The 27,233-nt window shown below is 34.6% G+C and overlaps 1 protein-coding gene across 9 annotated transcripts in view; it reads right to left on the minus strand.

Annotated features, from left to right (window-relative positions):
* LOC135205438 (toxin Tbo-IT2-like) overlaps positions 1-20,712 on the minus strand; it is a 311,351-nt gene extending 290,639 nt beyond the window's left edge. For 6 of the 9 annotated variants that reach the window (XM_064236029.1, XM_064236026.1, XM_064236021.1 and 3 more), the window contains exon 1: positions 20,487-20,712. In XM_064236029.1, the coding sequence (XP_064092099.1) occupies positions 20,487-20,568 (82 nt within the window). In that variant the 5' untranslated portion in view covers positions 20,569-20,712. The remainder of the gene's footprint in view (positions 1-20,486) is intronic. The other 3 variants (XM_064236023.1, XM_064236028.1, XM_064236024.1) reach the window with 1 other exon arrangement.
* Between the last annotated feature and the right edge of the window lie 6,521 nt (positions 20,713-27,233).

Raw genomic sequence — 27,233 nt, forward strand, 5'->3', positions numbered from 1 at the left:
ACATTCATAATACTTACATACATACATCCTAAACATATATGTGTATATATACGAGCTTGTGCACTTTCTAATTCTCTGCCAGTGATGAGGAATTAACGATTAGATTTCGTGAAGGCACAAACGAGTTAGGATGACAAGAAATATCCTGGTTATAGAGTTGAAATCGAGGTTTTATGAAGCAAAGGCGATGCAGTTTTCACTAACAGCTCAAACTGTCGTAAGCCCTTTTTTTATGTATAAACTTTCACAATTTATTGAAATAAATGAAAGTGGTGGTTCAGGGAGCTTTCGCCTGCGAAAGTTTACCAGGAATAGAAGTGAAATTGAAAAAAGCATAACCAGTTAACTTCGAATCAAAATAAACCTTTATTGAACTGAACGTTGAACTTCAAAGCGGAAACTTTGATGTATACGGAGAGAATAAAAATTGGGAGATGTGTCCTCCGATAAATGTTATTCCCGGCTCTGAGAACCGCGTCATGTTCATTGGAAATCCTCCCTTACGTGAGTGGCAGTTGCCAAGTCGCCATTTTCGTGGTAGGTTTTATGATGTTATTACAATACTCAAATTGTTCATTTCTTAAGGGTCTTCGTTTATATTATGGGTTTCTGTATGAGACTTTCGTTTCCTCCAGGCATTTTGGTGGACGATTTTGTTTGCATCAATAATATCTTGACTTGTTTTTGGTTTTTGTTTGGATCGGGGTTGCCATCTAGTCCACTGGCCGGCAATTATTGCACCTCATGAATGTCAGCATTGTGATTCTAGTTCTCTCTCTCTCTCTCTCTCTCTCTCTCTCTCTCTCTCTCTCTCTCTCTCTCTGTTGCCGCTTAACCACTACCTTTGATGTATTAATATGTTGGATGTTTTTCGACCCTGGCACTTGTTCTGTCATTAAGCTGTCCAGATCTACAGGATTAAAATAGTGAAAACAAAGAGAAAAAAAACACTCATATCTCCGTGAAAGTGATACATCACCTATTTCTATTCCGCCTTTTGATTTTGGACATTTTAGTCATGTTCTGTGATGTTACTTTTCCCATCAGTGCATTGTAAACTGTTATCCTTTAAAAAATCTGTCCATTTCTTTCGTTCTTTCGAATCAACACAATAATATTCTTTGTAAGCTTGAATTTGAAGTCATTGGCCTCTGTGATGGCCTTGTTCCATTTGAATAGGGTTCATACTCTGAATAATAATAATAATAATAATAATAATAATAATAATAATAATAATAATAATAATAATAATAATAATAATAATAATAATAATAGAAAAAGAAGCCCACAAAATCACTGTGTATAACGCGTTCACTTATAAGTATTTACATTTTATTTTGTGTTGAGTAAAATAAAATGTAAATACTTCTAAGTAAACACGTTGTACACAGTGATTTTGTGGGTTCTCTTTTCAATCTTCAGAAAACTGAAAGAGGTTTTTGTTTGGTTTAATAATAATAATAATAATAATAATAATAATAAAATAATAATAATAATAATAATACTACAGAAGATGGATGCCGGGTACCAACTCAAGAAAAGAGGCAACAGAATCAACCATCTGATGTTCATGGACGACATCAAGCTGTATGGTAAGAGCATCAAGGAAATAGATACCCTAATCCAGACAGTAAGGATTGTATCTGAGGACATCAGGATGGAGTTTGGAATAGAAAAATGCGCCTTAGTCAACATACAAAAAGGCAAAGTAACGAGAACTGAAGGGATAAAGCTACCAGATGGGAGCAACATCAAACACATAGATGAGACAGGATACAATACCTGGGAGTAATGGAAGGAGGAGATATAAAACACCAAGAGATGAAGGACACGATCAGGAAAAAAGAATATATGCAGAGACTCAAGGCGATACTCAAGTCAAAACTCAACGCCGGAAATATGATAAAAGCCATAAACACATGGGCAGTGCCAGTAATCAGATACAGCGCAGGAATAGTGGAATGGACGAAGGCAGAACTCCGCAGCATAGATCAGAAAACCAGGAAACATATGACAATACACAAAGCACTACACCCAAGAGCAAATACAGACAGACTATACATAACACGAAAGGAAGGAGGGAGAGAAGGACTACTAAGTATAGAGGACTGCGTCAACATCGAAAACAGAGCACTGGGGCAATATCTGAAAACCAGTGAAGACGAGTGGCTAAAGAGTGCATGGGAAGAAGGACTAATAAAAGCATACGAAGAACAGATACAGAGACAGGAGAAAGACAGAAAGAACAGAGGACTGGCACAACAAACCAATGCATGGACAATACATGAGACAGACTAAAGAACTAGCCAGCGATGACAATTGGCAATGGCTACAGAGGGAGAGCTAAAGAAGGAAACTGAAGGAATGATAACAGCGGCACAAGATCAGGCCCTAAGAACCAGATATGTTCAAAGTACGATAGACGGAAATAACATCTCTCCCATATGTAGGAAGTGCAATACGAAAAGTGAAACCATAAACCACATAGCAAGTGAATGCCCGGCACTTGCACAGAACCAGTACAAAAAGAGGCATGATTCAGTAGCAAAAGCCCTCCACTGGAGCCTGTGCAAGAAACATCACCTACCTTGCAGTAATAAGTGGTACGAGCACCAACCTGAAGGATTGATAGAAAACGATCAGGCAAAGATCCTCTGGGACTATGGTATCAGAACGGATAGGGTGATACGTGCAAACAGACCAGACGTGACGTTGATTGACAAGGTCAAGAAGAAAGTATCACTCATTGATGTCGCAATACCATGGGACACCAGAGTGAAGAGAAAGAGAGGGAAAATTGGATAAGTATCAAGATCTGAAAATAGAAATAAGAAGGATATGGGATATGCCAGTGGAAATCGTACCCATAATCATAGGAGCACTAGGCATGATCCCAAGATCCCTGAAAAGGAATCTAGAAAAACTAGAGGCTGAAGTAGCTCCGGGCCTCATGCAGAAGAGTGTGATCCTAGAAACGGCACACATAGTAAGAAGAGTGATGGACTCCTAAGGAGGCAGGATGCAACCCGGAACCCCACACTATAAATACCACCCAGTCGAATTGGAGGACTGTGATAGAGCAAAATAATAATAATAATAATAATAATAATAATAATAATAAAATAATAATAATAATAATAATAATAATAATAATAATAATAATAGAGCTTCTGTATAGGGCATCTTGGTTAGTAAGAGCTTCTGCTAACAGTAACGGCTGGAGGTCGAGCGATTCCATCTAGCCCTTACTGTTAGCAGAAGCCGTTACTAACCGACGTGCCCCATACAGAAGCTCTATCCTCACCAAGGAATTAATAATAATAATAATAATAATAATAATAATAATAATAATAATCTGATGTTTTTGAAGGTCGTGCCGTCGTCCTTTTATTTGAAGGGATTGAAATTAACCTGCGTCATATGAAGATGGGGTCAGGTGTTATCAGATTCGTGTGCTGTGACGTTCAAGGTTACGAATCGAGGGATTAGATTCGCCGAGGATATAAAATCGGTTGCATATTTTCATTTTGTATTCGTGTTTTACTTTGGTAGAAACAATTTGTGCTCTTTTATTTTTTTATTAAATGTGATGTTTCAATTTCCATTTTGTTAATACAGAATTTGAGATTTCATTTTATGATACTGAAAAGTATTGAGCTTTCATTGTTATCAGATATTAAAAAGTGTATATTTCTTCTTAAACTTTCTACATGAGAGAATAGGAAATGCAGTGTACATTGTAGATTATTATTATTAATATTATTATTATTATTATTATTATTATTATTATTCAGAAAATGTACCATATTCATATGGAACAAACTTCCAAAATTTAAGGATTTCATTCGCAAGAAGAAACAGAACAGAAATACAGTTAATGTACAGAAATTAATGAGCAACACAGTAAAAGTACAGCGCATTTCATTCGTCACCAATCTGCGATCCGCATCTGTAAATGAGATGCCTCGTGCATCCGGATCTGGAGCGAATCCTGTGCTTTGATCCAAGAGATCAGTTTTTCATTACGCGGACCGTTCCGTCATTAGCCCTGTGCACCTGCATTTCATTCCCTCTCCCGATTGATTCCTGGGTTAATGGAAATGGGAAATGACTCTGTATTTGTCAAGCATAATGCGGTTTGGCCTGTGGTCATTCGTCAGATTGAATTTTAACTTCGAAAACGATGAGAGTTTGTTGCGAGGGTTAGAATTTTACACATTTTTTTTATATAGTTACCAGTCTGGGTTTCACAAAGGTGTTCTTTGTCTGTGGTGTATGTTATATAATATATATATATATATATATATATATATATATATATATATATATTATATATGTGTGTGTGTATATATATATAATATATATATATATATATATATATATTATGTATATATTATATATATATATATATATATATATATATATATATATATATATATAGATCTATATATATAATATATATATATATATATTAGTCTTCGTACATACATTACAAAGGTTTATATTTCTGGAATAACAAATATCCAATACTCAAAGTCATTTGTATTTATCTTCCTGAGAACTGGAAAGTTATCTCCTGCCCGTGTCTCTCTAATAGAGTATATATATATATATATATATATATATATATATATATATATATATATATATATATATATATATATATATATATATATATATATATATATATATATATATATATATATATATATATATGTGTGTGTGTGTGTGTGTGTGTGTGTGTGTGAGTCTGTGTACACATATAAATACATCAGTGTGAGGGAGGACCAGGAAAACCATTCAAATCCAACATCATATTTCTTTATTTCCGCAATTTTGTAATATTTTTTTTAATACATCATCAGGGACCTATTGAACAATGAATATATACTCAAAACGTTACTGTAAAAACATTAAAAATCATAAAAAAATTTACAATAGTTTTTTTAATATATTCATTATTTAGCAGATCCCTGATGATGTAATAAAGAAATCATTACGAAACGTCGGAAATACAGAAATACGTTTGTGTTAATTGTTTCTCTGGCACTCCCTCATGCTATTGCTTCTTGCTTTTCGTCGCCTACCCCTGCTTTTGATACATATCTATATATATGTATATATATATATATATATATATTATATATATATATATATATATATGCACAAATATATCAGACAATTCCATCTGCTCTTGTATGAGTTCAGTTAAGGCATAGTTATAACGGTATTTTCATTTCCCACTAATTAGTCCAATTACCAACTTGCCCGAAGAATGACGGCCTTTGAATTAGTTGATCAATAGAAATACTCGGAAATTGACTAGTTTCTGTCATTGCAATTTCTCATATAGAAGAGATTCTCAGCTGGAAAAGGTATATACATGAAAAATGTTGTAGATGTTATCAAAGAGAAGAAGCCTGGGGACTGATATGTTTCAGAAACGGTGATAAATGTGGAAATTTAATATCGCAAGAATTCACTGTAAAATGCAGACCTTAATTGAAAACTGAAGCCATAATTTACATTTTAAAAGTAGGATCAAAGTAATCTCACTCATCCGTGGAAAAGATATATATATATATATATAATATTTTATATATAATATATCTATAGCATATATATATCTATATATATATATATATGTATGTATGTATATGGCTTGCGATAGCAGTATATATCACTAATAAATCTCTCTCTCTCTCTCTCTCTCTCTCTCCTCTCTCTCTCTCTCTCTCTCTCTCTCTCTCTCTCTCTCTCTCTCTCTGAACATTAATGTCTGGATTCACAACTGTTACAACATTCTCAATAATGCTAATGATATATTTATGTATTTCAGGGAGATACAAAGATGTTCAAATGTTCTTTACGTAATAGATTTGTTAATCTGTGGATCACTTTCTGTTCTGCATTTAAATATTGATTTTATGTTTTTTTATTATTATTATTATTATTATTATTATTATTATTATTATTATTATTATTATTATTATTATTATTATTAACTAACAGGCGCAACAGTTACGCAATGTTATGCCCATACGTAGACAAAGATAGATTAGATAAATTGATATTTAAGAAATAAAAGATAATTACGAATCCTTTGAAAGTGGATAAATTAACACCATTGTCCTTAAAGAGCAACAACACTGTTGTTGTAATTGTTTTAATTGTTCCTTCAAATGCCTTCGTAGGCTTTATCGTCGTCTTAATGGCTAATGTTGTTTCCTGTTGTCCTATTAATTGAATTCATAATGGTTGTTGTTTTATTAAAGTTGTTATATTAGGGTTGGCTTTGTAGGCGATGATGCTGTTGGCGAGGATATTATCAGCAATGGTAATCAAAGCGAATATTATCGGTATTGTCGAGACCAATTTGACGTATATTTTAAGATCGATGGAGGTAGATCTACACCAGTTTCTTATGAACTAAAACCACGATGGCATCATTCGTCCGAAACCATCAGCTGGGAACGTTATTTTCTGGTGTAAAGTTTGACTCTCTCTCTCTCTCTCTCTCTCTCTCTCTCTCTCTCTCTCTCTCTCTCTCTCTCTCTCTCTCTCTCTCTCTCTCTCTCTCTCTGTTCATGACTAGTGAGTTAATGACCATAGATTTTACAAGGCCAGTTAATTTGCAAAATACTCTCTCTCTCTCTCTCTCTCTCTCTCTCTCTCTCTGTGTGTGTGTGTGTGTGTGTCAGAAACTGCCGCAATTCCATTTGACGAAAGAGCGGTTCCACCAGACGAATTTCATAGGTTTACTTTGTCAATGTCGGATTTGATGAAAGCGTCTTTTTATTGGAGAGAGGGAGTGGAGAGGGAGAGGGAGAGGGAGAGGGAGAGGGAGAGGGAGAGGGAGAAGGGATGTGGGTAATATTTGTGAAGGGAGGGAAAATAATATTTTATTCTTGAACGCAAGAGCATCTTCGAAGCAAATATAAAATCGAAGGATATAAATATTGATTATTGGAAAGTGATTCTTATCACTTAGTTTTTGTTCTTATATGTTCATCTTCCCTATAGGGAGGTAGTGTCGTCAGTGCACCTCACACAGAGCTCTGTAAGCATTACTTTAAGGTTCTTTGCAGCGTCCCTTAGGCCCCTAGTCGCAACTTCTTTCATTCTTTTTACTATGGCTCCTTTGATATTCTCTTTCTCCTATCTTATTTCCCTTACCCCTCTCCTAACAATAGTTTCATGGTGCGGCCGCGAGGTTTTCCTCCTTTTGCACCTTTATGATCCCAGTGCTTGTCTTTTGACCTAAATTTCATATTCCAGTCCATTCCATATCCTAAATTTCATATTCCGGTCTACTCCATATCATACATTTCATATTCCCCATCCCTTCCATTATTCTATCCTATTTCGGGGTTATTCCTTGTTCCTAAACTCTTCATTCCTTCGCCTTCCTAAATTTCATATTCCAGTCCATTCGACTTCCTAAATTTCATATTCCAGTTCATGCCTTATCCTGAATTTTATATTCCAGTCCATTCCTTATCCTAAATTTCCTATTCCAGTCCATTCATTATCACAAAATTTTTATTCCAGTCCATTCCTTGTCCTTAATTTCATATTCCAATCCATTGTTCATCCTAAATTTCATATTCCAGTCCATTCTTTATCCTAAATCATATATTCCAGTCCATTCTTTATTCTAAATTTCATATTCCAGTCCATTCCTTATCCTTAATTTCATATTCCAATCTATTTCTTATTCTAAATTTCATATTCCATTCTATTCCATATCGTAAATCATATCCCTTTCCATTCCTTATCCTAAATTTCATATTCCAGTCCATTCCATATCCTAAATTTCACATTCCAGTCCATTCCATATCCTAAATTTCCTATTCCAGTCCATTCATTATCACAAATTTTATATTCCAGTCCATTCCTTGTCCTTAATTTCATATTTTAATCCATTGCGCACCCTAAATTTCATATTCCAGTCCATTCTTTATCCTAAATCATATATTCCAGTCCATTCCTTATCCTTAATTTCATATTCCAATCTATTCCTTATTCTAAATTTCATATTCCATTCTATTCCATATCGTAAATCATATCCCATTCCATTCATTATCCTAAATTTCATATTCCAGTCCATTCCATATCCTAAATTTCATATTCCAGTCCATTCCATATCCTAAATGTCATATTCCAGTCCATTCCATATCCTAAATTTCATATTCCAGTCCATTCCTTACCCTAAATTTCATATTCCACTCCATTCCATAATCTAAATTTCATATCCCAGTCCATTCCTTATCCTAAATTTCCTATTCCAGTCTATTGATTGCCCTAAATTTCATATTCCAGTCCATTCCTTATCCTAAATTTCATATTCCAATCCATTCCTTATTCTAAATTTCATATTCCAGTCCATTCCACTTCCTAAATTTCATATTCCAGTCCATGCCTTATCCTAAATTAATCCCATTCTGTTCCATAATATGTAAAGAGTATATTATTGTCGTGATTTTTTTATGTGTATTTACTGACGACACTTAAAATACAGTGAAATATTCATTTGGACATCGAGTTTCACCCGCACCGGCTATAAATTACAATCAGCAGCGCGAGAACGAACGCGGAATGTTATTTGTTGTTTGCTATTTGTTATTTGTTATTTATAGACTGTGTCGTGCTGTTAATTGAATCATTGTTTTGTTAATTACTCTTACGCTTGAGTTGTAGATATAAAATTGACGTATTGAAGAATGTGGACAATGTTGGATTTCCGATATATATATATATATTATATATATATATATATATATATATATATATATATATATATATATGTGTGTGTGTGTGTGTGTGTGTGTGTGTGTGTGTGTGTGTGTGTGTGTGTGTGTGTGTGTGTTTGGAAAGAGAGAGAACTAATCATATACATATACATATATTATCCAGTTAAGAGAGAGAGAGAGAGAGAGAGAGAGAAATGACCCAAATTAGAGGTAGGTTAGTCCCGGGGTTTTGATGGTATCAGTCTGCAATGGAGGTCAAAGGTGGAGTAGCATTAAAATAGTAAAATGTGAAGTTTTTGTCCTTTTCAAGTTATATTGAAGCAGGCTTCGGAAAAATTGCCTATACTAGAAATGGATCCAGTTTCCAATTTCAGTTTGCTAGAAGTACGGGAAGTTTAAATGTTGCTCGGAATCAGTAAATAAATTTATTTCTGTAAAGTTGTAGGAAGTACTTCGTTTGCGATGGAAGAAATTCAGCCTTTGACGTTTCTTTGGTAAATATTGACTGGACGAAACGGGAGCATTACTTTGCAAGTACTATGGGCGTAGGACTAACTTAGCACGACAGGAGTTGTTTGGGTATATGAGGAAAGTACAAAGAAGAGACGTAAAAAGCGCAGCTGAAGAATAAAATGTATCTGGAAACGGAAGATGTATTAGTGGAACATCCTGTCGATTGGCAATACGGAAACTAAAATCCTCTTATTTTTCCTGCACTTAAACCATCATTAGACTGCCCCCCCCCCAAAAAAAAAAAAAATAATAATTAAAGAAAACAAATAAAAAACTTGACCACTACGAAAATAAAAGGGAAGTTGCAGTTATAACAACACACCCAGAAATAAACGGAGAGAAAGAGACCAAGAAGAAAAAGGCCATAAAAATAAAGGGTCACAGAAATTTTTCTCTTGTATATCCAGCGTGTTCTGGCCGGGGGGTGGGGGGTTAGCTGAGGAGGGGATGGGTGTGTGGAGTTCTCCCACCCCTTCGCCGACCATACTCGAACCCACTCGTGGTTGCTTCGTTAATACCCGACGCTTGTTTTGGGCTCAAATTGAACCCACGTTTCCTTTTATTGGGTTTCTCTGCCGTTTTGTAGGGCGAGTGGACGGTGCCATCGAGAAGGGCAGATTAGCGGCTGATATTGGAGGTTTGCTGAACGTTGGTGTGTACCTATTTTTAAAAGATGTTAGTTTTTTATTATAGATCTGAAAAGGGGCGGGTGGTGTCATCAGTTGCCTACTGTAGTTGTATAAATATCTGAATATATAGAGCAACAGTTACTGACGCTTATTCACGCATTTTTTTATTTATGAGTATGGATTCACGTATATTTTTCTTGATTAATTATGAGTTCACTCATTTTTGCATGTTTATATGTATGAAATCGCGCCTTTTTTTTCATGCATGAATGCATGAATTCAGGCATATTTTTTATGTATGACTATGAATTCGCGCATGTTTTTATGTATGAATTAACGATTGTTTTTCAGTATGAATGTATGAATTGAAGCATATTTTTTATGCGATTATGATATTTTTCATGTAAGACTTCACGCATTTTTTAAATGTGACTATGATGTCTTTCATGTAAGAATTCGCGCATGTTTTTTTATGTGATTGATGATGTTTTTCATGTAAGAATACATGCATTTTTTTCATGAGTGAATGCATGAATTCACTCATTTTTTCATCTATGAATTTACACATTTTTGTATTTATGAGTGTATGAGTTCAAGCGTTTCTTTGTGGATGAATGTATACGCTACTTCATAGATTTCACTTTCAGCATAAACTCCCACCCACAGTCTATATCTATGTCCATATATTGTATCCCCTAGTAATTGTATCATGAACCCTTTCTGGATCTCCATATGCAAGAGGCACGAGAAGACCCACTCTGGAGGATTTCCACGTCAGAGTTGCAGAACGATCAACTTCATCAATCGTTCGATTTGACGAACCCCTTTCCTGAATCTTTTATAAACGTGCATCGGAATCTACGTGTACTCTGAAAACAGGATTGAGTATTTAGCATATTCCGTGTGCGTGAGAATCTCCTTTTACCAAGTTTTCTGTTGGCGCTACTGGAATATAGCTGTCAAATTCTAGCTAGGGACTGTTAATTTATGCCTTGTCAGCTTCTGACGGTTCAGGAATGTCTACCTAGTTTTCTTTTAGCACTGTGGTGGTAGTAGCTGTCAAATTCTAGCTGTTAACTGTTTCTTTATGCCGGATCAACTTCTGACGGTTCAAGAATGTCTACCTAGTTTTCTGTTGGCATTGTGGTGGAATATAGCTGTCCAATTCTAACTGGGGAATGTTCCTTTATGCGTGGTCGACTTCTGTTGGCACTGTGATGGAATATAGCTTTCAAATTCTAGCTAGAGACTTCATTTATGCCTGATCAATTTCTGACGGTTCACAAATGTCACAAGGTCTGTTTTTCATGAAAGTACATTTCTTACAGAATTAAATTTTCAATTTTCTACTTCAAACCATGGACACAATTTCACTTCCCTCTTTTGATATTCATTGACCTTTATTAATTTTTCCTTATATAACTTATCGTTTTAGAAATGTCCTTACTTTCCATATGGCATCTCCAGTTGTACAATTTATGTCGTCTCTTTCTTTATGCAACATGTGTGTGTGTTCTTTTTTTTAATGGTCAGCTTTTTTAAAACTTCCATTTATCTTCACGACACACCTAAGACTTATTCACTGTCTTGCCTTTCATCTTTCCCTTCAGTTTCGCCGTCGGTCCAATATTAATTGACTTTGCTCTCTCTCTCTCTCTCTCTCTCTCTCTCTCTCTCTCTCTCTCTCTCTCTCTCTCTCCAAGTTTCTTTGTTAGGTATTGGTGGGGAGAAGTTCCCGGGGCTTGCTTGCACTCTTATCGTCTTGATAAATCATTTGTTGAGATCTGATGTTTGGGGAGTTGTTCAGTCGTCTTTGCAAACATGTGTTAACATTTGTGACGTGTGCGTGTGTGTGTATGTATGTATGTAAGAAATATATATATATATATATATATATATATATATATATATATATATATATATATATTTATATATATATATATGTATGTGTATGTGTGTCAGTGTGTGTATGTATATATTGATGCATATATATATATATAGTATATATATTATATATATATATATAGATATATATATGTATAGAGAGAGAAGAGAGGAGCGAGAGAGAGTAGAGAGAGAGAGAGAGAGAGAGATTATTTCCATACTAAAAAAGATATTTTTCTATACTAGAAAAAGAGAGGATAAAATGATAATGTTTTACATCTACATGAATTGACGTATTAGCTTGTATACAAACATAAAACCAAATTTTAGTTTTTCTGATAAAATAAACATGAAATCCTTATAAAAAAATGTGAGATCACATTTAATAATTAAAATTTCATAAAGAATTCGATCATTATGTTCCAGGGAAATGTAGACCTCTTTCACAAGTTCCCAAATACAATACTGAGTATTCTTAGCCAAATCATTTCATAAACCCCCCCCCCCCCACCCCCCACAAGAAAAGTGTGCACGAAACATTTCATTCTCGAGGAGAAACTTGAAGCTGAACTGTGGTGCCTTGACATATTGGAGAGAGAGAGAGAGAGAGAGAGAAGAGAGAGAGGAGAGAGATAGAGAGAGAGAGAAGAGAGGAGAGAGAGAGAGAGAGCCATTCGACGTATCTCGTTAAATCGTGAGAAATGGTCTGCTTGTGAAGTCTCCGACGGAGGCCAAGCAGGACAATAAACGTAAATTGAAAGATCACGAAATAGAAAGTTCAGGCGAAATATAGTTTGATTTTTAGGGTCATATTAAGGTCATGTGACCTGCCCTGAGGAATTTTTTTATTTTTAGGGTCATAGTAAGGTCATGCGAATTGCCCTGAGGAAATTTTTCATTTCTAAGGTCATATTAAGGTCATGTGACCTGCCCTGAGGAATTTTTTTATTTTTAGGGTCATATTAAGGTCATGTGAGTTGCCCCCGAGGAAATACTTTATTTGTAGGGTCATAGTAAGGTCATGTGACCTGCTCTAAGGTGGTTTGTATTTCTAGGGTCATATTAAGGTCATGTGACTTTCCTTGAGGAATTTTTAATTTCTAGGGTCATATTAAGGTCATGTGCCTTGCCCTGAGGGAATATTTTATTTCTAGGTTTATATTGATGTATTGCTAGGGTCACATTAGGGTCATTTAACTTACCCTGAGTAAATGTCTTATTTCTAGGGTCGTATTAAGGTCGTGTGACTTGCCATGAGGAAATATCATATATATATATATATATATATATATATATATATATATATATATATATATATATATATATATATATATATATATATAATGTATGAATATATAGTATATATATACTATATTTATACACACACAAGTATATCAAACATTCATCCACTGACAAGAAATAATCCTTTAACTGTTACCTCCAAGATAAGAATCTCCTCAAAGATAATATGGTAGTAACTGAATAATAGATATGATAGTAATTGGGTAATTTACTGGGATAACAACTGATAGCATTAAATGCTTCTTTTCTTTTTTCCATTGGAGACTTCATGGACAGTGAACTGATATTATCATCGCATTTTTTTTATAAATAAACTATTTGTATTAAAAACTGATCAAGTAATTGACAATCGATTTTAAAATCAAGAAATAATTGAGGTAGACTGCCATATACGATGTAGAAATATGAAGAAAAATATTAACAAAACATAAAAGTTATCCGAAACCAAGACTTTTGAAAACCTTAGCAAACCAAATCCTAGTAAAGGAAGTGTTGTCCCCGGTGGGGGGGTGGGGGGGGGGAGAGGTCACTCTTTGCCTCCTGATTGGTGGCCAGGGCTCTGATATCATATATATATAATTCATACTGTGATTGAAAGTTCAAACTCGCCGCAATGGGAGAGTATATTTAATTTATGTCTTTTTCTCTCGTGTCTCGTCCCTGTATTGCTTATTATTATTATTATTATCATTATTGTACAGTAGTATGAGCCTTAAAATGGAGAAATAAATCCAGTCATGTATATGTACATATATTGAAAGATAAAACTGTACAGAGAGCTTTCAGGAATCTGTATATATTTACCGTTAAATATTTATACACATACATAACTGTGGATTTGTTTCTCTACTATTATTATTATTATTATTATCATCATCATCATCATCATCATCATCATCATCAGAATTGTATGAAAATTTACATAGAATTCTTGGCTGATTCAGATTGTATCAAGAATAATAATAATAATAATAATAATAATAATAATATAATAATAAAATAATAATAATATAATTATTATATTATTATTATTATTATTATTATTATTATTATTATTATTATTATTATTATTATTATTATTATTATTATAGAAACGGTCGAACATTTACACAGACTCCTTTAGTGATCAAGGAACCATCCTCCTTTAACATTCCACATTTCCACAGGTAAGTAATTCCCCTTCTGGCGAAGAAAACCAAAGATTCTCCTCAGAAACTCGCGAAGTATTTTCTTTCAAACGAAAATGATGCCAATTAGGACAAACTCTCGACGTCCGGAAATTTACGACTTTTGCTAAATCTCACAAATACAATTTCCGTGAACTGGCCGAAGACTGAGTGAGAGAGTTAGGCAAAGTTGCGCTACTCGGAAGTTTTAGCAATCCCTTGGATTCCAATACAGAATGCGGAGTCTGTGGTGAGTCTCTCTTGAGAGCTTCTGGGGAGTTTCTTGAGTCTCTGGAGGATGTCTGGGGAGTCTCTAAGGAGTCTCCGGTACCAGGGGAAAATGTGGCCAAAATAGAGTTACCGAAATACGAGGTTTTATTGTAATAATGCAAATTGGGTAAAATGAAGTGGCAATTCCTATTCTGTGTGCAAAAACGGGAATCTCTGAGGAGTCTTTGGGGTCTGTAGAGTCTCTGGAGAGTCTGTGGGGATTCTGTGGAGAGTCTTCGGGGACTCTCTGGAGAGTCTGTTGGGAGTGTGTGTGGAATTTCTGGAGCCAGAAGGGAGTGTGTAATCTACAGAGAGTCTCTGGAGAGCCTGTGGAGAGTCTGCGTGGAGTTTGTGGAGAGTTTGTGGAGAGAGTGTGGGGAGAATGTGGAGAGTCTGTAGGGATTTCCTGGAGAGTGTGTGTGGAGTTTCTGGAGAGTTTGTCGAGAGAGTGTGGGGAGAATGTGGAGAGTCTGTAGGGATTTCCTGGAGAGTTTGTGTGGAAGTCTCTGGAAAGTCTGTTGGTAGTCTCTGGTACCAGAGAAATTATAAATGAGGTAGTTTGATGTCTGGAGGAAGGGGTGTACGGTGTAATGAAATGGCTATGGTTTTGACGGGCTGTTTCAAAAACAGGCGCGATTTAATATAACAAAAGGTCGAGACAGCAAGTCCCGACCGTAGGGACGTTAAGTACCATCCTCAAGCGCATAACAAAGTACCTTCATGCTGCTCACTCATACAAAGGCCAGTCAAAATGTGGAGTCTGTTATCCGTAGACTACGTTATGTAAACCCATAAATATATTTATAAACTGTATTTTTTTGATTACGTAGAGTTAACTGAAATTTTTATTCTTTTAATATGTTAAAACTTAAGAGTGTTAAAGAAGAAAGGTTGGAAAGGTTGAATATTTAAAAGTTTTTTAGGGAGCTCGAAGCGGAAATCTTTGGAGTGCTGGTTTCCTAATAGAGCTCTTCTCTCTCTCTCTCTCTCTCTCGATTTGAACGGAAATGCTGTAAATTTTCGTACATCAAGGTTGCTAAAGCTCTACTTGTTAGGCTTTTTATTTTAAATGCTGGTATGCATTTCATAAAATAACCCTCTGTAGTAAAAGTGTTATATTATAAACACATGCAAACTCAACTGTTTGTGTGTGTGTGTGTGTGTGTGTGTTTGCCCGCGCGCGTCTGTAAAGTACATTGCTAGTCTTGAGAATGAGGGAATGAAAGGTTAACCAATTTTAACAGGGACAACAAAAATGAAAATAAAATTCACACATAATGTTATCAATACTTGTAATACTTCCGCTACAACTCATGTTATTGTTGCTTCAGTTATAATTTAGCCATACATGCATAAACAAAATTACGAAACCATATTTTCAAAACTCATGCTTGCAAGCAAATCGCAGATGGGGAAAATCAAAGTGGAATATGTGCAACTTTCTCTGAAAGCCGAGCCATTTCTCAGACATTTGCAAACCTCTTCAGTTACTTGTCGCTGGAGGGAGGAATTCTGACAAGAATTCTAGCTCGACTGAAATCTTTTTGTTGGGGGAAATACGTCAGAGAGAGAGAGAGAGAGAGGCGTTGATCACGAGTGAATGTAACGTGATGTGCCTTCGTCGTCAAACGCCATTTATTCCAGGGACCGAGTGCCTATTTGCTATTTTTTTTCGAGAACGAGTGTTTACATGTAGTTGATTCCAAGAGCGAATGTTTGTGATTTATTCAAATGACGGGTTTCAGTCGTTATTTATCGCGAGAAAAAGTAATTTTTCTTTTTATTTTGTGTATTTATTTATTTATTTATTTAATTTATTTGTTTATTTATTTCTGCAATTTTTCCCAAGAATGAATGTTTGTCGATTTTTCCAGGATCGAGTGTTTGATGGCGATTTATGCAAAGAACGAATATTTTTTGCGATTATTCTAATCACGAGTTTATTTGTGATTTATTTCGTGAACAAGTGGTCGTGCATGATTTATTTCAAGAATGAATGTTTATTTGTGATATTTTCCAAGCATGAGTGTGCATTTACTCTCTCTTGCAATAAGCAAGAAAGAATGTTTTATTTTCGTGTGAAATAGGAGTTGAGATTTATTCATACACTAATTGTAATGAGAACATTACCATTCATTTGTAATACGAAATATCTTGTATACATAACAAATAATGAGTTAACAAGCAGTATTCTTGACAGAGGGAAATAATTTATTTATGTATATTATAATTCAAAGATGGGATTGTACAAATATTGCTTTTATAGAGAAACTGCAACTTCGCCTTATTGTATTATTGAGATCCTAAATACACAGTTCATTGTAAGCTATCGCCCGTGTTGTAGTTTGTATGATGTGGACTTTCTCTATTAAGATTTCACCCTGCTACGCATGTTCTTATTATATAGGTTTAAAAAAAATAATAAATGTATATACGTATAATATATGTAATATATTTAGTTTATACATACAAATATATATTTGTATATAATATATGTGTGTATGTATGTATATTATACAAATATATATTTTATTTATATATGTGTATATATATATCTATATATATATATATATATATATATATATATATATATATATATATGTATATGTATATATATATCTATATATATATATATATACGTACATATATATTATATATATATATATATATATATATAGGTATGTTTTTGTTTGTGTGTTTGTATGTTATATGTATATGTGCGTGATATTGGAAGCTTATTTCTCTCGAGCATCGATCCAAAGGGATTTTCTTAGCAGAATATCAGTCATCTTCCTCAGTCGCAAATCAAAGTAAATCGATCATTGAAAATCGTAGCATTATTCTCATCATAAAATTTCTTTATTCATTTCATTCCATGTTTCTGGGAGTAATGCTTATTAGGCTCATTAAAGTCCACCTTTTTGTAGCTTTCAATCAGTTCCAAAGGTGATTGAAGTCTTATTGAAATCCATGTTTTTGCTTTCATTTATTGATAAAGTTCTCTTTTATTCGGTTTCATTCAACTCTCAGATTGATTAAAGTCATCTTTTGTTGCCCCCCCTTTTTTTTAACTCCAAGAGATATTACTGTCTCCTTTTTATCGATGTTAACTCCATATTTATGAAATCTCATTGTGTCTCTTTCATTGAACTCCCAGGGTTATGAAAGTCTTTTAATATCTCAATTAAAGCCGCGTTTTATGTCGCTTTCATTCAACTCCAAAGGCTATTAAAGTCTCCTGAAACGCCGCGTTCAGCTTTTAGCGTTGTAAAACTCCAACTTTTGTGAAAGTCCTGTTTTTGTCGCGCTTCGATGCAACTCCCAGAGTTATTAAAGCCCCATTTCGCACCTTATTAGTCCTTTTTTTTAAGCTTTCATTTAACTCCCTGAGTTATGAAAGTCCCCTTTTTGTCGCTCTCGTTTAACTCCAAGGTTATTAAAAGTATTATTTAAGTATTTTTGTTTTTTATGCGTGGCTTGTCTCCTTTACCCAATATCGCGTCAAGGCAGATTATAATCACAATAACACAGACACCAGCAAATTAATGGCGAGAGAAAACTTAACGCCGAGAAGGGGTCGTCGTTATACCATCTGGCATCGCCATTCGTGCTAATTGGGCTTCCGTACCTTAGAATTAATCGCCCTTACAGCCTTACCGCCAAGAGGCCATTCTCCCATATGGGGGCGTCAGCTTGCGAGCCGAGTATCTCTCTCTCTCTCTCTCTCTCTCTCTCTCTCTCTCTCTCTCTCTCTTCGTTTGCATATAATTAAGCGCGTTGCGAGCATTGTACAGCCTATGTGTGATTCTGGTAAATTAGGTCGCGTTCTCTCCAAATGGACTGGCTGATTTAGCGAGAAGCGAGGCCCTCGCCATATGGAGTCAGAGGATTGTTTTGATTGCTCCGGAAAATATTTTTGGACGCGTGATTTTGAGGTTGACGTTGATAATCTGGTGTCATTAGCGTGATGGGTCGTTTTGTGGGCGTTTAAATAGGATTAAAGTTAGGATCAGAGGTTATTGATTCCCTTCATAGACCTACATTTCTTTGGAAAGTGACGAGCGCAAACTAATGTGCAGAAATGCAATTGATAAACCTTTTGTCATCAGTAGTTGCTAGGCCGTTTTATCGAGCGTTTAAATACGATGGAAATTAGGTATAATTATACATAGACCTTGACTTCTTTGGAAAATGATGAGTGGAAATTAAAATATAGTCATGTAATTGATAAAACTCCACATTTTCCGGAATATAACATTAAAACAACTTTAGGATGATTGTGAACAGCAGTTCTCCTCAGTACAGTACAATGGAAAAGTGCGTCTCATATTCATACCCTAAAAATCTTTTAAACTTTGCATTCCAGCAAATGGGACAAATTTATCAGCTACAATACTGCATATTTATTTCAAATCTTCATTTTCCAAAGAAGCGAAAGTGTGAGGGGAGTAAATAAAGAACCTCTTCTGATACTCATTGGGAACATAATTGTACAAAATTTACACTGCAGTTACAACGCAGTTGGACCACGATCACCCCCGGGTATAATTATATTGAGGAGAGTCATAACTTTCTCCACTGTCTCCTGGCGCTAATTCCGCCTAATTTGACCTAATTTGAATGGCTGACGATGAGAGAAATTCCTGCCAATGAGAGAGAGAGAGAGAGAGAGAGAGAGAGAGAGAGAGAGAGAGAGAGAGAGAGAGAGAGAGAGAGAGAGAGAGAGAGAGATAACATGCAAGGAATACGAGACTGGACACTTCAAATACTTTGGTAATTGTTTGTCAGACACGAATTATTTTTTTCTTTTACGTGTCTAGTTTTGTTATAGGAAAATGTTTGGATGCTGTTCATAAACGACTTTTTTTTTTATAAACAAAAACGGTATATTTACATTTTCGTTTTTTCATTTATTACAGACTTAACTTGAAAAGATGACAGCTTTTCAGAATAATTGTTTCCTGTAATAAGTATGATTTCAAAGTTTTTTATTTTATTTTAATGACCAGTTCTTAATTCAGAATATTGATTCCAATTCGTCAGTACGGTTACTCATCTTATTATACTTAAAGACACAAATACACTAGAACTGGACGAACGGTTGTATATTTCCTATATCCTTGACAATTTCGCAATTAATGTTTCCATACTTTTCATTCGCATGTAATGTTTATGTCACGTTGGCTAGGTACATTATTTATTTTGTAAGTTGTCATTCGTAGGTCTTATCGTGTTAAATAAGTTAATTCTCCTTTTCATAAGTAATTTCGGTCATAGATGATTTTGTCGGAAATATTATTTTTTCGAAAAACATTTTTCTGAGTAATCCACTTGTAATAATCTAAATTATGCTAATAAGGCTTTCCATATGAAATGTATAATGTTTCTGTTACCTGGTAAAAACTTTCGATGAAAAATGCAGAAAAGGGAACTTTGTATAAAAAAAACTTATCAAGAGAAGTAACCGTAAATCCCCTATGTAATATAAAAAATCGTCATTGTCATTTTGGAAGTTAATACAATATAAAAAATGGTTTAATATTAAAATAAAATTATTTTATATCTGACCGATACATTTCGTTCGTTTTCATTTGCTACTCTGCGACAGCAGCTGCCCAAAGATCACAGTTAGAAAAGATGTAAAATTCAAGGAGAGCAATTTAGAAGCGATTCGTACCATGAACGTAAATCCTCCAAGTTAACGCGATAATTCGTCTCTGAGTCGTTCCATACGCTTACGCGTTCTCTCTGCCCTTGCTTCCGTATGTTTCCACGTAAGTGTGTCTTCCCATCTTCCTTATCTTCCCCCCCCCCTTCCCATTCCTTTTCCCCTTACACCCATCAGTTATGTGTCACCTCCCTAGCGAGATTCCAGAGGCGCCTGTCTAGTAGGCTACGTAGACGAGAGATAGAGGGACAGACAGAAACGGAAAGCGAAACAAAAGTGACAACATAATGGTTTTTCTTACCGTCTTCGACCAGAGGCTGGGCCATAGCGATGCTCAGCACGAGTGAGAAGGCAAGTACCATCACCAACACCTTGCTGCCCATGTTGCTGTTGGTGTAGCTGCAGGTGCTGAGAGAGAGAAGACGAGAGATGTTGGTGAATAGGTGGTGTCTTGCTGGTGTCCTGGGAGTGAGTGTGGGTCGGCGACGTGAGAGCGCCTGCTGCTAGCTTCCCTCTGGCTCGGCTTCTGCTATCAACCACGCCCCCGCACTCCTTCGACACTGCCAGAGGCTTGATGATTGCCAATTAAACAGATGGTTGTCCTTTTTATTTCGTTAACAAAGTCTTGACGACGCTGCTGAGAATTGGTATTCATGTCTTCCCATCAGGATTAATAAAACGACTTTAACATTAAACTTCAAACAAAAATTTAAGCTACCTAACAGTATCCATCTCGCTATTCGTCATTATCATCTGTCAACATTTTCATACTATCTGTTGAACATGAGACGTCATACATTGGCAGCCAATGGTATGCTAGTTATAGTATTGCGTCATCACTTCTGACCAATGACCGGCCAGCCCTATGTATCTTTTTGCTTCCTACGTATAGACGTCATTGTTTTGTTTGAAAATATTCGACGGTACGTAAACTGTGCTGAAAGCGATAGATCTTAAAGTAGAACAGAAGAACAGAGGAACAGTTGTTCTGTAGTCTGCAGGCCAGTAGAACTCCTGTTATGGAAGATGGGTCATATTTATTCATCTTTCATTGTTGAATATCGTAACGGCTGGCACAAGGTCAGGACTGAAGTAGGTGACTGACCTACAGACGGGACGGGAAGAACCGCTGTTTGTGTACCGTTTGTGTGTCGCATGCGTCTACCAGATATGAAGTGTGTGTGTGTGTGTGTGTGTGAGTGTGTATGGATGTGTGTGTGTGTGTGTGTGTAAATATATACAAAATTTCAGAGATAAAGTCACTGGTTTATTTAGCAAACTGTGACTACAATAAACATGGCATTTTCTAACTCGGAAAAACGTAACTTGGAAAGTTACGTTTTAAAAATATGATGAAGACATGAATTGAATGCTGAAATGGTATAACAGGATACTTAAATCCACTGCCCTTGACATTTAAGGTAGAAAATAACACTGGTTGTCTTTCATTGATCTGATTATTGTTGATTTAATATATATATATATATATATATATATAGATATATTGATATATATACATATATATACATGTGTGTGTAAGTTCACTCTGGCCAGTTATTAAATAGGTGACCACCATGAAGGCTACACGCTATTGATACATAAACCCCTAAAATTTTGGGGACTGTCTTACTAGAAAGCTAGCACCTTAAGAACCAAACCCCCCCCCCCCCTCTCCCTAAAGGAAAAGTCGTATTATGAATAAAACTGTTTATTTTTCCCTGATACACACGCAATGTTTTTTTCCTCAGATGTTAATCCACAAAAATAGTAATATTAAAAAAGCGAAACTGATACTATATCTTATATGGATGTCAAATATTTCTTTAAAGGCAAAGCTTTTATTAATCTCTAAGTCTTTAATAATTCCCATGTATTATTATTATTATTATTATTATTATTATTATTATTATTATTATTATTATTATTATTATTATTATTATTATTATTATTATTATTATTATTATTATTATTATTATTATTTCCATAGTTCAGAAGATGAACCTTATTAGTATGGAACAGGAGCCAGTGACTTGAAATTCGAGCTTCAAAAGAATATTTAGGTGTTCATTAAAAAGAAGCAACAGAAGTTAATAAGGAACACGGACAGAGGAGATAAGTTATTAGAAAAGAAAAAATTTAATTAATTAATGGATAAAATGTAGTAAGAAACATAGAAAACACAGAACCTAACAGATTAATAAATGAAAGGGTAAAGTTGTAAGTCGCCTGTAAAATACAAGGTCAACTCCAAGTAATTAGCCTGAAAACTCTTTATAATTAATTGCGAAAGTAGAATGTAAATTTAAGTTGTCTGACTTACGTGTGCTTCATTCGTCTTGAGCAAGAAGGCCTTTGCTGGAAAACAACCAGACCATGAATACGTAATCAGATAGCATTAGAGTTTCATTTCATTGGTTTATTACTTTCCCTGGTCTCTCTTCCCTGAGGGAATTATCTATTATTATTATTTTATTATTATTATTATTATTATTATTATTATTATTATTATTATTATTATTATTATTATTATTATAACAAAATCAAGCAGACATACTATTGTGGATTTACTTTTCCATTCTATTAACTCGTAATTATTAGTCTGGACTATTATTATTATTATTATTATTATTATTATTATTATTATTATTATTCTCTCTCTCTCTCTCTCTCTCTCTCCTCTCTCTCTCTCTCTCTCTCCTCTCTCTCTCTCTCTCTCTCTCTCTCTTTCGGTGTCTGTTGTGGGTCTGGGTATTTGTGTACAATGTGTATTTTCGTTTGTATCCAAAAATAACTGGAACTCATAAAAACTTGTTAATTTAATGATATTTAGTTTTAATAATAGATAATTCCCTAAGGGAATTATTTATTATTATTATTATTATTATTATTATTATTATTATTATAACAAAATCAAGCAGACATACTATTGTGGATTTACTTTTCCATTCTATTAACTCGTAATTATTAGTCTTTGGATTATTATTATTATTATTATTATTATTATTATTATTATTATTATTATTATTATTATTATTATTATTATTATTATTATTTCAATGCTGAATTTGCACAAGTTCAAAGTAATGTCGATAGATTCTCTCTCTCTCTCTCTCTCTCTCTCTCTCTCTCTCTCTCTCTCTCTCTCTCTCTCTCTCTCTCTCTCAGTGTCTGTTGTGGGTCTGGGTATTTGTGTACAATGTGTATTTTCGTTTGTATCCAAAAATAACTGAAACTCATAATAAATTTGTTAATTTCATGATATTTAGTTTTGAGTGACACGCTGATTTGTCATTGAATGTTATTAATACCATTCATACAGGATTAAACTGGTTAAATCACACGTATTTTTTGTTTAGTTTTAATCGAATTGGGATTAGGTATGGGAAATATATATCATTAATCTTCTATCTGTTTGCATTTTGCTTCATATTGAAATAGTTCGTTTTAATCATTGGTTCAGTCTTCAAGTTTGTAATTGAAGTAGGCATAATATTGTAATGAACTAAATATCTTATTGATATGCTTCAATTAGAATTGCTCATAAGTTGCGATGTATTTTTGAAAATGTAAAAGCGAGAGTAAATGAAATGCGGGTTGTCCTTACCGTAGAGTTATTGTATGGTAAATCCACGCAACATAAATTTTTTCGTAAATGGAATCTGGTAACAATATCCCGTAGACTTATAGGATCTAGTACTTACAATTACAGTATTCAAAGGCTATTATTATTATTATTATTATTATTATTATTATTATTATTATTATTATTATTATTATTATTATTATTTTATTATTTAGAAGATGAACCCTATTCATATGGAACAAGCCTACAAGGACATTTGACTTGCAGTTCAAGCTTCCAACGAATATAGCGTTCATTTGAAAGAAATTACAGATGACAGGAAGTTAAGAAAGAAGAAAGCAATTCATAGAAAAGGAAACATAAATTATCAAATTAATAAATAAATAGATAATAATGCAAGTAAATTATTAAATACAAGAATAATATTTTAGGGTAGTAATGTGTTGCATCTTTCCTTGAACTATTATAAGTATGACATTGTAATAATATTTAATAATATAGAGTTGAGGTTCAGTGTTCTATACTACGTTATAAAATCTTGAGTAAACGAAATTTTCCGTAAATAATTACCGTTCGTTGTTAAATTTGCCCTCGTTTATTTCAATAACGTTCATTTCCCAAGTCAGCCAGTTGAGTTGCCTTCTCTAGGGAGAGATGTGGGCGAGTATTGATAAATGGTTACAGATAACATCTAACGTAAATGATGTCTCTTGTCTCATCCCTCCTTCGCACCCATTTCCTGTGTCCACAAGTTAATTAGGCATTTCTGGTAATAGCAAGTATTGATGGTGTACGTATATAGTATTTCTTTTATATCTTCGCATGTTATGTTGCTGTTGCTTCTTAACAATAGTTTTGGGAAATGCGAAGTTGTTAAGTGAATATTATTATTCAGAAGATGGTCCCTATTCATAAGGAACAACCCCACTACAGGGGCCTTTGACTTGAAATTCAAGCTTCCAAAGAATATGGTATTCATTCGAAAGAATTAACAGAAGGTCGTGACTGTCGCTGAATCTTAGTATCGCCATCCCAAATCATATGGAGATCCCTCAGCTAAGGTTATCGGATATGCAATTATAGTAAAGTAGTGTCTGGAAGTGCTTTATCATCTTTCACACTTGGGTCCCACCATCTCTTATATTACCTCCGATTTTATACGGCTTGGGAACACGGAGAGAAGGGAGGTTGTGTACTATTAATTGGAAAGAAAGTAAATATTATGATAAGAGTAAATGCGGTTTTTTAAACATCAGAATCAGCAGTTTGAACAGAAGTTTCTCAATTGTTAGTTTAAATCAACTTGAACAATTGTCAGATGAAAAGAAATCAGAAGTGTGTAGTAAATGTCTTGGAGAGATTGAACTTGCCTAGAATTCTTAGATTCCAGTTCAGATATAGTCACTGGATTGTTTTTAATGGACGAAGAAACGGAAATTTGACACAGAGTGTAAACCAGAAGAAGACCCGAAATTGAATGAAGATAGAATACAAAGGCTGAAAATCTGACAAAGCGTGAAGAAGAGCAGAGGCAAACGGAAAAGGGGCATTGATAAAGTAAAAGAAGGGAACTGACAAGGAAGATGGACTAAGAAACAATAATATAGATAAGGAACCGTGTAAATGTAGTGCAAGTAACCATGTACATACAACAGTTAGACAAAATCTAGAAGTTTACAGAGAGGAAGAAGACCAAAAGCAGGACGTTTTCTATATGAACCTGAAACAAGACTTTGTAATGCCTTAGAAGTAACTCAACAGCTCACAAAAAATCCTCGTAAAATTCCCACAGAGAAGGTAAACAAACGTTAATGGAGAAGGAGCCCAAGTTCTCAGACCTGCATTTGTAAGGCATTTCACATAGTAAGTCCTTTCTAATGTTTCCATAAGTGATAGTTGAGTACTTTGTCCAATACTTTTGGCCATTGTGGCAGTAGAATGTCGAAGCCATGAGATGGTAGTTGGAAGGACGTTGTATTTTCAAAAAGGATTTTATTTTCTTTTTTTTTCTGTCGTGCCTTGCATTATTTAATGTTTTCTCCAATAACGAGGGGGAGACGGCTTCCCTCCGTTTTATTTTTGAACACACGAGGGAAGCGTTGTTTTTAGACATAACCGGCGGAAGGAGGTTGATTTCGAATTCAGTGAAGACGAAGTTTCCCTGTTCTGAGGTAGTTGTGGGCACTAAAAGTATCCTAGGTTTTACAGTGGGTACGTTTTCTGTTTCCGGAAGTAGGGCATTTGAAACCAGGGACTGTCTTAATGGATTCATTTTTCATTTTGTACTCTAGCAGCATTTTGAGATGTCTTGTAATTTAGAGCATTATCATGCGATGGTCTAAGAAAACTTTGTAGCTGTTGTCTTTTCATCCCGGAATGTTTTCCAAAAACATTGTTTTATTTATTAATATTCAGTTATCAATCTTCATTAAATACTGTAGCTTAGGATAGGACCTAGTACTGACGTTTTCAGAGGTATACTTTTCCCATGGGAGAAGCCGTGTAACGTCCCATGCAATATTTAAGATCTTGTTGTGTGGTTATAAACCTTGCAGTCCACACCCTCTCAGTTGTCTTGTTTTCATTACTTTCATGTCCGTCTCTAATACCTCATAGGTTTACCTCGTGCTCGTTTTTATGTGAATTGACGCATTATCAAAAATCACTTACGACTGAGTCAAATTTTAATTCTTAATTTACTATATAACAACCTGTGGTGTTGATGACATTACTTGTACATTTTGATATCATTGAAATAGTGTATTTTTTATCATAAATATGAGTGCCCACATATTGTACATTAAACATAGATATTTCTACTTGAAAGATGACGTCACTCCCACTTAGTTCCCCTTGTTTGCTCTAGCAATGCTTTGCCAAAGAGGGGTTAAATTCAGTAACTGAACCGTTCTCAGTTAATGAAAGGTTGATCTCTGTATAGTTAATTCAGGAAGGAGAACGGGAGGGGGTTGCTGGGAGTTACTCTGTTACCTGTGAGGACTTAGTTACCTGTTGTGAAAGTTCCTAGCAGTATTCCTTTGTACTTCTTCGTTGCTTTATGTTTGTTCTAGGTACGTTTCGTCAGGGTTTCCTGAAGCTTCAGATGAAATTATTTGCGTAACCATAAAAAATGATACAAGCATCGCTGACCTTTTCGTTCTGATGGTATATAATCTTGAAAAATAAATAGAATCTAATTATAATCTGTCTACGACATATTGGAATCAGTTTCCTGTCCCACGAATGTCAATTAAACAGGAGATTGATAGAAAAAGGGTCTTGTAGTTCGTGAACTTGACTGTTAACACTTGTAAACATTTGCAAACACTTCTAAACGTTTGCAAATACTTGTAAATGTTTTGAAATGTTCCTCAATTGTAAGTGACAGATATTTTCAACAATAAAAGTTGTTTTTCGAGAAGATACTGCAGAGACGCAATCATCTCGTTCGTTTATATCAGATGA

The sequence above is a fragment of the Macrobrachium nipponense genome, chromosome 24 (assembly GCF_015104395.2).
Source record: "Macrobrachium nipponense isolate FS-2020 chromosome 24, ASM1510439v2, whole genome shotgun sequence".
In the NCBI taxonomy this organism is placed as follows: Eukaryota; Metazoa; Arthropoda; class Malacostraca; order Decapoda; family Palaemonidae; genus Macrobrachium; species Macrobrachium nipponense.